The following is a 13,535-nucleotide window of genomic DNA, read 5'->3' as shown; positions in this document are numbered from 1 at the left end:
ATGTATGTATCAGCAGGACTTAAGCAAAATCAAATCTGAATCTCTAGATAAGCTGAAACTACATGGGCACTTTCTTAACAAACCAAAAATAAATTTATTTATTCATCCACCAGCATCATAACACTAAAGAAATTGTGCAATTGCTTTGGAGCCTGTCCTGGAACTAGCTCTTGCAGTCCAGGCTGGCTTTGAACTCACAGAGATCCACCTGCCTCTGCCTCCTGAGTGCTGGGATTAAAGTTGTGCGCCACCACCGCCCGGCCTAAGAAAAGTTTTTGATCATTACTTTTCTTTTTTAAATACACTTCACAGAAGCATAAAGTTTCTCAACCCATCTTAGATGTTAGGTAAGGCCTGAATATCTCAGCTCCCTGAGCACACATTAAAAATATGTTCTGTACAATAAACATGGTGGAAGGAGACAACCTACTCTACCATATTGTCCTCTGACCCTGCACATTTGCCATGGCGCCACACACAGTAAGCAAATGTGGAAAAGAAATTTATTTTGTTGTTTCAAGACAGGGTTTCTCTGTGTAGCCCTGGAGTGCTGGAACTCGCTCAGTAGACCAGGCTGGCCTCGAACTCACTGAGATCTCTTTGCCTCTGCCTCTAGAGTACTGGGATTAAAGGTATATGCCACCATTGCCCAGGAAAAAAAAAAAAGAACTTTTTTATAGATAAAAAAAAGGTTGAAGATTCTCTTTATGATGGTGCAACAGAGCCTTAGCCAGCCAATGCTGCGCTCTTGTCATGTGGACTGAGATAGCTGGAAAACAGCAAACACGGGAGGAGAGCACAGCGTTCACAGCATCAGCACAACTCTGAACCGCATCCTTACAACAAGCTTGTCTTCATGGTGTGCATGCAAATGTGACACACTGGTCAAGACCCATGACACACCAATTTTGACATGAAGAAACTAGGGAATGGGATGTTGACTGTACAGTTAGCTGCAGCTGTGTGTCATAGACTATGGCAAAGAATCTCAGGCCAAGGGTGTCATCAAAGAGTACCACAAATACAAGAAACGAACAAAAAGGGCCAGAGTGGCCCTAGCTTTCCTTCTCTGGTGTCACTCAGTGTGGTTAGGAACTCACAGCTACTCATCTTCAAAGACAGCCACAGTTCTGGCAGGCTGCATGGGCCTGACCAAGGCAAACCGGTGTCCCCCTGGAGACAATCAGGCTCAATACTGAAACTGGGTCTGCTTCTAGGCAATCAGCACTTTGTTGCTGGGACATCTGGTTTCATAAGAAGAGTGGTGGTCACATGGTCCAAATTAATGCTATTTGGCCGTCCAACTGGCCCTGACAGTAACCAACCCTGTTGTTGGCCAAAAGATTAGAAGTCCTTTTGCCCAGGCTCACTACTGAAAACCCATCAGGAGAATCAGTGTAAACCTTTGTTACTGTTTATTAACAGTGGAATTTAAATGTTTCCAGAACTGCGGAGGCACAGAGGGGAAGGCAAAAGCAAAAACATTTGCTGAAAGAATTTTAAGAAAGAATTCAAGCCAGGTGTGGCGGCACATGCCACCTGTCACTCAGGAGCAGAGGCAGGCCAGCCAAGACTACAGAGAAATGCATCTCAAAGACATCATAAAAAAAAGGGGGGGGGAGTTCAGGTGTTTTACACGTGCGCTCTCTCCATTCTGCCAGCTGTATGTATCTGTCACCAGCGCCGGCATCTAACAACCTAGTCTCACTTCCTGACAGCCCTCACTTAGCCTTAGAGGAAAACATTCAATGTTCCTATCAGTGTGTAGTTGTACATCTACAGCCAGCTTGGCCACATGAAGCTCATTCGCCAGCAAACTGGCTTCACTGTAGGCACCCTTTAAGGGTCTTACTCTGAAGTCACAGAGATCCACCTGCCTCTGCCTCCTGAGGGCTGAGGTTAAAAGCCATGTGCCATTCTACCCAGCAGGGATAATGGTGGAGGCAGAGGAAGGTGGATCTCTGTGAGTTTGGGGGGGGAAGATGGTGACTTCTCAAGGCCAGGTGACTTATGAAATGTCTTAGAGACTCTAGCAATCACTACACAGTAGCACCCATCTATTTTTTTAAAGCACTGCTGTTTCCCATCATGTGGGTGTTCTGTTTTACAATCAGACTTCTATGAGTGGACATCTGGGTTGCCTCCAATTTTGTGTTATTCAAACAATCAATAAATAACCCTGTGAATGTGCTGTTTACTCATGGAAGCTTATGTTCAGTGCAGAATCCTCACAGCAGGATCACGGAACTAAGAGTACATGTCTGTTGTATTTTTAGCTTTTCCCAAAAACCTTTTTAAGGATTTTGTATTCCTTTATGCAATGCATGCACACCCTGGGTCTTTTTAGTCTAAGTGTTTTCAAACTCTTGGTGCTGCACGGTAATTTTATAGTCTGCACTTGTAGATGAGCATGGGCATCCTATGCTTACAAGCCCCTGTCATCTTATCCTGTGAACTATTTATGTCTATCCATTTCTGTTTTTGTCTATGAGATCTGGCAATTCTAAGCTACAGCCCGAGGGGCTTTCACTGGTCTCCTTAGAGATTATCCACTTTTCGTTTCTTCTAATGCTTGAATAGTTTTATTTCTTTTAAAAAATCAGATTATGTCCACTTTGAAATAGCCAATTCCAATATCAGGAAAATTACCAACCTTAAAAAACTATGGTGGCAGAAATAAGTATGAAAAGTGAGGGTGGCTGCAGAAACGGGGATGTGACTCCTATTGTCCTAATCAGAGACAATTTAAGCAACAAGATAAACTCATAAAATGGGATTCAGAACTGCATGTTCATGGTAACAAACAAATGTATCAACTAAACAGGGAGGCTGGACCAGCAGGCTAGCACAGTGAGTAAAGGCACTTGTGACCCAAAATGGCAGAACTGACTCCAGCAAGTCATCCTCTGTCCCCCTCCCACACACACACAAGAAATATATAGGAAGGGAGGTTATTCCTGCCTACAGAACTCTAGATAGTAAATGTAGATAAAATGGTGGCATTAGAAAAAAAAAATCGCCATTTGGTAACTACGGTTTTTTTTTTTTTTTTTTTTTTTTTTACAAGCAAGAATCTTCAAAGTAGCTGGGTGGTGGTGACCCATGCCTTTAGGCAGATCTCAATGAGTTGGAGGCCAGTCTGGTCTTCAGAGGGAGTTACAGGACAGCCAGGGCTGTTACACAGAGAAACTCTGTCTCAAAAAACCAAAACCAAACAAACAAACAAAAACAAAGCAAACTAATCTTCAAAGGACGCTATATAGAAGCCCAGGGCCAGTACCAGGAACAGATGAGTCAGAGTTTCAGTGCTCCATTCAAGGTAAGATACCTGTCTGTCTTAGGCTGAGTTCTGTAGAATCAAATGTTGTGCTAGCTAGTTTTATTTTATTTTATTATTATTTGCCAACTTGACATAAGCTAGACTAACACAAGAGGGAACACAGTTGGAAACTGCCCGTGTAAGACTGGTGCAGGAAGTCTGACTGGTGCACGAGCAGAGCTAGGCAGTGAGCCATCCTCGTTGGCCTCTGCTTTGCTCCTACCTCAAGAGTTCCGGCTCTGACTACTTTCTATGATGGACAGTGATGGGGATGTGTAAGCCAAATAAACCCTTTCCTCCCCAAGCTGCTTTTGGTCATGGTGTTTATTACAGCAACAGAAACCTTGACTCAGCATAAGGCGGGTGCTGAGACAGAGCATGAAGTGCGGTCTGTTGTCCAGAAGAAACTGACAAAAAGCGGAAGCAAAGCAGAACAGAGCCAAGGGGGCGCTGTGAAGGGAGCACAGGCTTTGCAACAGCAAGGCAGGGAGCTCTGCAGGGAGCAGCCCAGCCCCACCTCTCAGGCTCTGCCAGCAGACTGCACCAGAAAGGGTGTGACCTTGGGTGAGGCAAAGCACACAGAAAGAGCTGGGCTGTTGCCTCCTGACCACACTTGCCACAGCTGAGCAGCAAGTCCTTCCTCGAAATCCCTGCGCTGAAACTAGAGATAACCCACACTGAAGGGCATCCTACCGGGCCTGGGCCTGTGTTTTTAAAAATGTCATGGTCCAGTGCATAAAGACTGAGGAATACTTCAGATTAAGGCACCAAAGAGGAACAGCTGTAAAGTATGAGCCCTTATTTATTTGCAGTGCTGTGGATCAAACCAAAGTGTCTTGCACATGCTCACAACTGACTGTGTTCTATGAGATGGGGACTCAGTATGTAGTAGACTACTTAGCTCACAACTCAAACTGCTCTTGAACCACTGCATAAAAGCTGGCATTGAACTCACAACCCTGTCTCTGCCTGAGTGCTGAGATTGCAGACCTGGGCCACGCATCAGTCTCTAATGTGTAACCTTGACTGGACTGCAGAGCAGGAGGCAGAAGATGGAAGTTACCCAGTTTGCAGAAAAGGGCCTCAAGGGGAGGTAATCACACTATGCAAATTAAGCTAACACAGAAAGACAAATGTTTTCCATCATTTAAGTTCAAACATGACAGTAGAAATAAACAGTCTGGGGGACAAAGGAGAGTAATGAGAAATGTGAGAACAGGGATGTCAGGAGGATCATAAAAGAAAGTAAGTTCAAATTATGTATGTGCAAAATCTTGGAAAAAATCTTAATCTTTAGAGTAAGCAGGCATAGCATCCACAGCTTACTCTCAAACAATCAGGAGACTGTGACCGCAGGACCCAGGGGGGTTGAAATAACAACACACAGGAGGAAATCTCTTCACAAGTGAAAGTAAAAGGCCAGACCTCAGCCCAGTGAACAGTGCTTGCAAAGCAGGCCCCAGTATCTCAGAAGACAAGACAGACAGCAGTGGAGGTAAACACCTAACAAGGAAAATGAGGTTTGATTCATGTGTAATCAATCCTGAACAGAGAGGCACGGGACTGACTTTCTCTTACCAGTGGTTGTCCCAACTTTTCCTCCAGGATTTGAGGTGCTACCTTCACTGTATTCTAGATTGCCTATTTCCAAATATGGCATTCTATTCCACTGCCAATATATCTGTTCATTCACTAGAATATATAATTTTTAAGAACGTACCATTTGGGAGCAGTTTTAGATGCTCAACAAAACTAGGAGAAAGCAAGCTGTCACGTGCCCCTAACCGCCAACTAATTACAGGTAACTGGTTTTACATCTAGGAAAGATCAGGGTGTGGTGGTGCACAACTTTAATCCCGCTGCTCAGGAGGCAGAGGCAGGTGGATCTCTGTGAGCTGAAGGCCAGCCTGGTCTACACAGAGAGTTCCAAGTTAGCCAGGCTACACAGTAAAACCCCGTATTTGCCTTTCTTGAAGCCGTGTTAAGAGTAGAAGAAACTCCCCAGGTAGAAATGGGTCTGTTCAGTCACTGGCTAAAGGAAAGCCAGCCCCACTCACTTAAAATTGTGCTAAAGAGACAGAAGGAGCTACGTCTTCAGGTTCTGGATTGTTCTTTGCTAGAGCCCCTGCCCTAATTTATGGGTGTAGGCATGTAGTAGGGTCCTTACGTCTGCCACTTTTTCTGAAGTATTCAGTTTTCTGAACTCTCCAGAGAAGCAGAACCTTTCTTCTTTCTACGTTTCCGAAGCATGCTTCCCTTAAATTTGGGTTCTTGCCTCAACATTTTGGGGTTCCTGACCCTTAGTGTCATGTTGTCTGCCCTCCATTTGCTCCTCCAGTCAACTGTTGAGGTTTACAGCTTGCCTGCCCCTGTAATTTCTCTCTGAAACATAATAAATTTTGTCATGTGCTTTTACTTGAATTCTTCTATTAAGGAAACTAAGAACCCCAGCTGGGCGATGGTGGCACACTCCTTTAACCCCAGCCCTTGGGAGGCAGAGGCAGGAGGATCTCTGTGAATTCGAGGCCAGCCTGGTCTACAGAGTGAGTTCCAGGTCAGGCTCTAAATCTACACAGAGAAACCCTGTCTTGAAAAACCAAAAAAGAAAAGAAAAAGTTAGGACAGTAAGCCATGGGAACAGCTAAATTCAAGGTGGAGTGTACTGGAGATTGTGAAGCAGACACTTAACAATCCTGATTTTGGCTTTAATCCTTAGTTTTGGATTTCAATCTAGCCACCTAGGGGATGGCAAAGAATGATGTTTAAGGGGAAGAGATGAGAGGCTCCTGACATCTTTATCTCCGCACCAATGAGGTAGACGCAGGTGGATCTCTTGTGAAACTGAGGCAAGCCTAGTCTATACAGACTTGCAGGCTAGCCAGAGCTACATAGTGAGAGCCTGTCTTAAAAAAAAATACACTGAGCATGTGTACGTGATATTAAATATGGTCATTGTCTTAGGTAGGGTTACTATTGCTATGGTAAAACACCATGACCAAAAGCAACTAGGGGAGGAAAGGGTTTATTTGACTTACACTTTCACATCATAGTCCATCACTGAAGGGAGTCAGGACAGGAACCCAAACAGGGTAGAAGCCTGGACACATGAGCTGACATAGGTCACGGAGGAGTGCCGCCTACTGGCTTGCTCCACACACGGCTTGCTCAACCTGCTTTATTACAGAATCCAGTACCACCAGCACAGGGACGGTACCACCCATAATGAGCTGAGCTGTCCCCCCAGCCATCACTAAAAAAACCCCTGGTTGGACAGTGGTAGTGCACAAATTTAATCTCAGCACTTTCAAGACAGAGGCAGGAAGATCTCTGTGAGTCTGAGGTCAACCTGATCTATAAAGTGAGTTCCAGAATAGCCAGGAGCATTACGCAGAGAAACCCTGTCTCAAAAAAACAAAAAGAAAACTCCCTACAGTCTTGCATAGTATGTTATAGAGGCATCTCAACTGAGGCTCCCTCTTCTCAGATGACTTTAGCTTGTGTCAAACTGATATAAAACCACCCGGTAATAACAAGGATTTTTAGATACTTACAGGAAATATATCAGTCATCTTTTGAAAGAACAAAATACATGTTCTTTATGTATATACATTTGGGGATGCAAACCTACAATCCTAGCACTTAGGAGGAAGCAAGAGGGCTACAGTACATTTGAAGCCCCCTGGACTACAAGGTCAGGCCTTTGTATCAAAGTGAATCAATAGAAACCTATCCTGGAATCGAGGCTCTCAATGCAGTGCTTCAGACAGGTGCTCATCTCAGAAGTGCGTGCTCCATTTCCAGAACACCCGTGTCTGCATGAGTAGGAGGTGTTGACTATCTCCAGGCTGCACGTGATGATGATGGGAGGGCTCCTTCTTAGACAGCACATATAATCCCGACACTACCAGCAGCTTAGCATCAAAACCGGCACACTTGTGATCTTTAAAAAAAAAAATCTAGCTAAGAAAAAAAAAAACATGAAAAGCGTTTCACACGGAAGGCAGGCTCTGGATTTGGACAACAAATCGTGTTGTCTAAATTAGTTTCCTCAAAGTGTGGGGAAAGAAAAAGAAAAAAAGGAGAACAAAGGGGAATTCCGATCTAAAAACTAAAACTCAGTATTATCCCCCATCTTCTCCACGTATCACTCTGAAGGCCAGGCGCTTGCATGAATCACTGCAGTCAACTGTGCTCTAAGTAATGTCCTTCCACAGGGCTCAGTCTCACTTCATCTGCAGACACACCTATGTTTGGAGAGGCAGCAAGAAAGGAGAGTAAAGGAAGTGCTCCCTCTAGTCAGTCATTCCCCTTTATTTCAAAGGCAGACGTGGGTCAAGCTGAATTCAACTACCCATAACTCACAGGGTAGAAACTGAGAACCTGCTCCTAAAAGTCAGATTACAAACAGACAAAACAGACAGACACAAACACACACACAATTTAAAAATAAAGGGATGACAAAATAAAAAAAAAAAACTGGACTTTTTGTTTCACTGTGGGTATTTTTCTAGTTAGGCTGTGCAATCTGAACCTGACTCTCATTTTTGGTGCTCCTTCAGTAAGTTTAGCTCATGCCGGTGCTGGGTGGTAGTGGTGGTGGCTGTAGTACATGCCTTTGATCCCAGCAGAGGCAGACCAATCTCTAGTTCAGGCCTACAGAGCAAGTTCTAGGACAACCAGGACTTCACAGAGGCGCGGAGACACAATTCCAGCTGCCTCCAATTCCCCCATCTACCTCACCCCACCCCCATCTCAAAATACAAAAGAAACATTTAAATCTAGTCAATTTTAATTAATTCAACCATTTTAGCAAACATTTTGGTATTAAAAATGATGAATCAAAATCATTACATTCAACAAATTTACTATTCGGAAAGGTATGCCATAATTTATTCTGAGCATAGCTACGGAGCTAACTAAAGTGAGGTTCAGCATGTAGGCAACTGACACGCAGGCCTGATGACCTCAGATCAATCTCAAGAACCTGCGCAAAGGTGGAAGGAGAAAACTGACCCCACAAACTTGGCCTCTGACCTCCACAAATGAACCTTAGCCTATGTGCACGCTTGTATGTCACAAAAAATATAAATTGTTTTTGTTGTTTTGAGACAGGATCTCTCTACACAGCTCTCTGTCTGTCCTGGAACTCACTATGTACTCGATCTCACCAAGACATGTCTGTGTGTGTCACCTTAGTGCTGAGGTTGAAGTCCCAGCTGTTTATTCTAAGACAGGGCTTCACTATGTAGCTAAGGCCAGCAGCGCACACTCTTTCCTCTAAATCAATGTTCTCAGGAGCAGTCATTTTTTTAAGGATGTTGCCACTTAAAAACCCAGTGGTGGTAAAGCACTCCTTCAGCTGGATCTCTGTGAGTTCGATGGCAGCCTGTCTACAGAGTGAGTTCCAGGATAGCCAGGGTGGTTTCGCAGAGAATCCCTGTCTCAAAGTCTCAAAAAAACCAAAGATAAGCCAGGCGGTGGTGGCGCACGCCTTTAATCCCAGCACTCGGGAGGCAGAGGCAGGCGGATCTTTATGAGTTCGATACCAGCCTGGTCTACAAGAGCTAGTTCCAGGTCAGGCTCCAAAACCACAGAGAAACCCTGTCTCAAAAATAAATAAATAAATAAATAAATAAATAAATGTCTTTCTATGTACAGAAGCCTAGCTTTTCTTTTTTTCCTTAAGATTTATTTATTTATTATGTATACAGTGTTTTGACTCCATGTATGCCTGCAATGCAGGCCAGAAGAAGGCACCAGAATGCATTATAGACGGTTAGGAGCCACCAAGTGGTTGCTGGGAATTGAAATCATGACTTGTGTAAGAGCAGCCAGAGCTCTTAACCTCGGAGCCATCTCTCCAGCCCCGAGAACTTGAGCTTTAAACAAGTACTTGGTTCAGATCTAAGCAAACCCAGAGCCACAACTGAGGTCTAGAGTCTGCCATCTTTATTTTTTTTTCATTCTTATATTTACCCCATCTGCTTCCCCGAAGGAATGGCTGTCTTGTAGGCAACTGCGCTGTCAGAAAATTAAAACCACATCATTTTGGGGAAACCAAGGGACTGCTTTGTGTTGGATTTTCATTTGATAAAGCTGGTATGCACAGAAAAGGGCCAGTCGGTATAAAACATATATATTCAATTATTCGATATCACAGACAGTAATGGCCTCCGGTGTTTGGACGACAAAGAATTTCGTTCCACGTTAAAAGCAACCTAGCTGAACCAAGAGGTTAAGTCCTTTTAGTAAAATGTGATGCTATTCCTTTATTCCAGGAAATCAGGTAAGAACTACGTGGTAAAAATTAAAAAGGGAAGCCAACAAAAATAAAAATAAAGCAAAGCCCCAAAATTAAAGGTATAAAAAATACAAACCATCAAAATAAACAGCCAAGAAAAGCTAACCGTGCTATGCACCTCTCGTTCAATTCTTTCTGCCTCAAAACAACATCGTGTATAAATTCAGCACTGACATTCGAAATGATCTTTAAAAAGGGTCAAATACTGCTCAAACGAGAGGATGGCAGTCCCTGTCCCCGGGCTGAGCCCTCACTGCAGACCTTGCAGACACACCTCCCTCGCCAGGCCGGAGGCCGCGATTCTTCTCGCGCAGTCAGGAGATAAACAATCTGGGAGAAACAAGATTTCTTTGTTGTCTGTTGTTTTTAAGGCCATATTGACTTCACAAGCCATTTATGAAGGGCGACTTTCTCCAGTTCCAAAGGAAAGGCCTTTGTGACCATTCCGTCACAGAAAGGTGGAAGCCCCAAGGCGACCGCAGCCACCCGGAAGCACCGGACGTGGGCGGCGCGCAGGCCCGAACTCGGGACCCCAAGAGCAGCGAGCTGTGGGCCGGAACCCTCGGCCAGGGAGCCCACCGGCGGGGCAGCGCGGGTCGGAACCCTCGGCCAGGGAGCCCACCGGCCGGGGCAGCGCGGGCCGGAACCACGTCCAGCCCGTGGGCTAACAACCAGCGCCGCAGCCCCGACCTGCCCACCGCGGCCCGGCCCGTCGCCCGCGCCTCCCGTACTCACACACGCACAGCTCCACCACGTACGCGTAGTAGGACCAGACGACCACGAAGGTGAGGAAGAGCACCGGAACCCAGCCCACCACGCGCTGGCAGCAGCGCCAGAGTGTCCAGGGCGCCATGTTCCTCCGGTGACCCCCTGCGCCCGATTCCCACGATTCTGCAGGGCTCCAAGACCCCGGGCGTTCTTCCGCCAGCTCCCCCTCCCCCGAGGTACGGCGGCCCCGAGCAGAGGCGTAGGGCGACGCCGCAACTCCGCCCCTCGGGGCGGCCAGGCTGGGCCCGCCCCCGCCCCGCGTCCCGCCGCTCCGCCCCTAGCCTGGGCGCCGGGCGCTCCCCGTAGGGGGTGGGGCTTCCCGGCCGAAGGAGGCGGGGCCAGAGGTTGGGTTGGGCTCTTCTCAGGCCCGCCCACGGGATTTGGGGAGGGGTCTGGGTGGAAAAGAGGGGACAGAGCCAAGGGTGTAGGAGACCACCCAGGACCGGGTGATGAGAGCGGTGGGGATGCACCTGGGGAGAAGAATGAATCCTTAGCCACCTTGGGGACTTCAGAGATCAGACAAGTTGGGGTCCTTTTTTATATAAGACCATGCTCACTCCAGTGTGCAAGCGAAAGGGTATTATATACATTAAAATAAAAGACTTCATGATTCTGATGAATCTCCAGCGAAGAATCCCTGAGATAATTTGGTCCTTATCCCATCCTTCACCCCCATGATTTTTTGAACTGGTAGGTGCCTGTGATTTAAGGTGAAAGCCATATACAGCCGGATATTTTGATTTGGAGCCCACATTTAAGGTTACACCGTGAAAGCAGAATATATAAACATTCCTTTCCCAGCACTGAATTTTCAAAAGTTTATTTACTGCTAGAGATCGCTAGGCAATGACTGTAATCCTAGTAGACTCTAAAAGCCATGCTGTGAAGCATCATAATGCACCATCATTAGAAATAATTCTAAGCCGGGCGATGGTGGCGTATGCCTTTAATCCCAGCACTCGGGAGGCAGAGGCAGGTGGGTCTCTGTGAGTTCGAGACCAGCCTGGTCTACAGAGCTAGTTCCAGGACAGGCTCCAAAGCCACAGAGAAACCCTGTCTCGAAAAAAAAAAAAAAAAGAAAGAAATAATTCTAGAAAAAAAAAAGTAGTAATTCATTTCTTTGCTTTGAATATGGATGCTCACAGTGTGTGTGTGGAGGGGGTCTGAGGACATTTTACTGGAGTGGGTTTCTCCTCGTGGGTACTGGAACCACACTCAAGTGAGGTTTCCCACCCTGCATCTCACTGACCCCAGGCTGCATGCTTTGTTTTATTTATTTATTTTATTTATTTATTTTGGTTTTTCGAGACAGGGTTTCTCTGTAGCTTTGGTGCCTGTCCCAGAACTAGACCAGGCTGGCCTCGAACTCTCAGAGATCCTCCTGCTCTGCCTCCCGAGTGCTGGGATTAAAGGCGTGCGCCACCACCACCCGGCTATTTATTTATTTTTTTTAGGTTTATTTATTTATTTGGCAGTGGGGCGTGAAGACACCCACCTTTAATCCCAGTGCACTCAGGAGGAAGAGTGAGTCTCTGTGAATTTGAGGCCAGCCAGAACTACATAGAGTGTGACCCTGTCTCAATAAATACATTGTTTTTCTCTTAGTGTATGAGTATTTTACCTGCAGGTTTGTCTGTGCATCATTTGGGTGCCTGGTACTGAGGAGACCAGAATAGGGCATCAGAATCCTAGAACTGGAGTTACCGATGATTAAGAACCACTAAGTGGGTGCTGGGAACTGAACCCTGGTCCTCTGCAAGAGCAGGAAGAACTTCTCGCCAGCCCCAGACAGCATTCTTAATGCCAGTTCCTGCCACTGCCATGGCAATTTGGGTTTTACATAAAGTGAGATTTTAGTTAGCTACTCTTCTCTAAAGTCTCCAGGAAGAAGGCAGCTGCTTTTACAGTATGATAAAGATTTAGTAAAACAAGCACTAAGATTTAACCACCACACAGTACTGTGTAAAGTGAGACAATGTGTGACTTGGCCGGGCCTCAATTTTCAGACTACGTATTAGTGACAAGGTCGACACAAGGTCAACTAAGGGTGCTAAGGTGGATAAGATTCATCCAGTTTTCCAGAAAGGTGCTTCTACGTCTTGCTTATAGGGAGAAACATGGGATCTGGAGGCTAGGGGTATAGCCCAGTGGGAGACCACCTCAAATATGGGTGTAGCAATAGGTTCAGTCACAAGTGAGGTGTGTGTGGGGTGGCTATGATGAAATTAGGATTGACAGGAAAACTAATATTAAAACTGCTGTCTCGTGAGCCTGGTGTGGTGGTGTCTGTCCCCTTTAATCCCAGCACTGGGGAGGCAGAGGCAGGTGGATCTCTGTGAATTCAAGGCCAGCCTGGTCTACAGAGTGAGACCTTGACAGCCAAGGCTACACAAAGAAACCCTGCAAAAAATTCTTTGTTGGGTCTTGCACAGCTCTAAAGACTGGCCAAATTGGGGTGTCTTAGTCAGGGTTTCTATTGCTGTGAGAGACACCATAACCACAGCAACTTTTATAATGAAAACATTTAATTGAGGTGGCTGGCTTACAGTTGAGAGGTTCAGTCCGTTGTCATCATGGTGGGAAACAAGGCAGCATGTCAGCAGCAGACGTGGTGCTGGAGAAGGAGCTGAGAGTTCTTACATCCTGACCCATAGGCAGCACTGGGTGTGGCTTGAGCATGTATGAAACCTCAAAGCCCACCTCCACAGTGACACACTTCTTCCAACAAGACCACACCTGCTCCAACAAAGCCACACCTCCTGATAGTACCACTCCCTAAGAGCTTGTGAAAGTCACCACCTCATGGGGCTTTAGGGGAATAAAGGACCGCTTTACAGAAGAAAGATTGGGTGGTGTTGGCTCTCTGATAGCGAAGACTCAGCACGCTAGGTCTTAGTCAATGCTCTGTTGGTGTAGAGACGCTATGATCACAACAAATCTTATAAAAGGAAGCGTTTAATTGGGGCTTGCTCACAGTTTCAGAGGTTTAGTCCAGTGTCATCATAATGAGGAACATAGAAGCACAAAGGCAGACATGGTACTGGAGAATATATCTATATCTATATCTATATCTATATCTATATCTATATCTATATCTATATCTATATCTATATCTATATCATCTATATCTATATCTATATCTATATC

General features: G+C 45.7%; 1 protein-coding gene across 4 annotated transcripts in view; it reads right to left on the bottom strand.

Moving 5' to 3' along the window:
* Zdhhc20 (zinc finger DHHC-type palmitoyltransferase 20) overlaps window positions 1-10,608 on the bottom strand; it is a 62,380-nt gene extending 51,772 nt beyond the window's left edge. For 3 of the 4 annotated variants that reach the window (XM_050152172.1, XM_050152174.1, XM_050152173.1), the window contains exon 1: window positions 10,356-10,607. In XM_050152172.1, the coding sequence (XP_050008129.1) occupies window positions 10,356-10,473 (118 nt within the window). In that variant the 5' untranslated portion in view covers window positions 10,474-10,607. Of the gene's footprint in view, window positions 1-10,355 lie in introns of all 4 variants that reach the window. The other variant, XR_007593592.1, reaches the window with a different exon arrangement.
* Window positions 10,609-13,535: the final 2,927 nt, after the last annotated feature.

The sequence above is a fragment of the Alexandromys fortis genome, unplaced genomic scaffold (genome assembly GCF_014885135.2).
Source record: "Alexandromys fortis isolate MF-2015 unplaced genomic scaffold, M_Fortis_MF-2015_v1.1 scaffold_75, whole genome shotgun sequence".
NCBI classification, from domain to species: domain Eukaryota; kingdom Metazoa; phylum Chordata; class Mammalia; order Rodentia; family Cricetidae; genus Alexandromys; species Alexandromys fortis.
The sequence above is the reverse complement of the archived record's forward strand: the minus strand, read 5'-3'. Positions and strand labels throughout refer to the sequence as shown.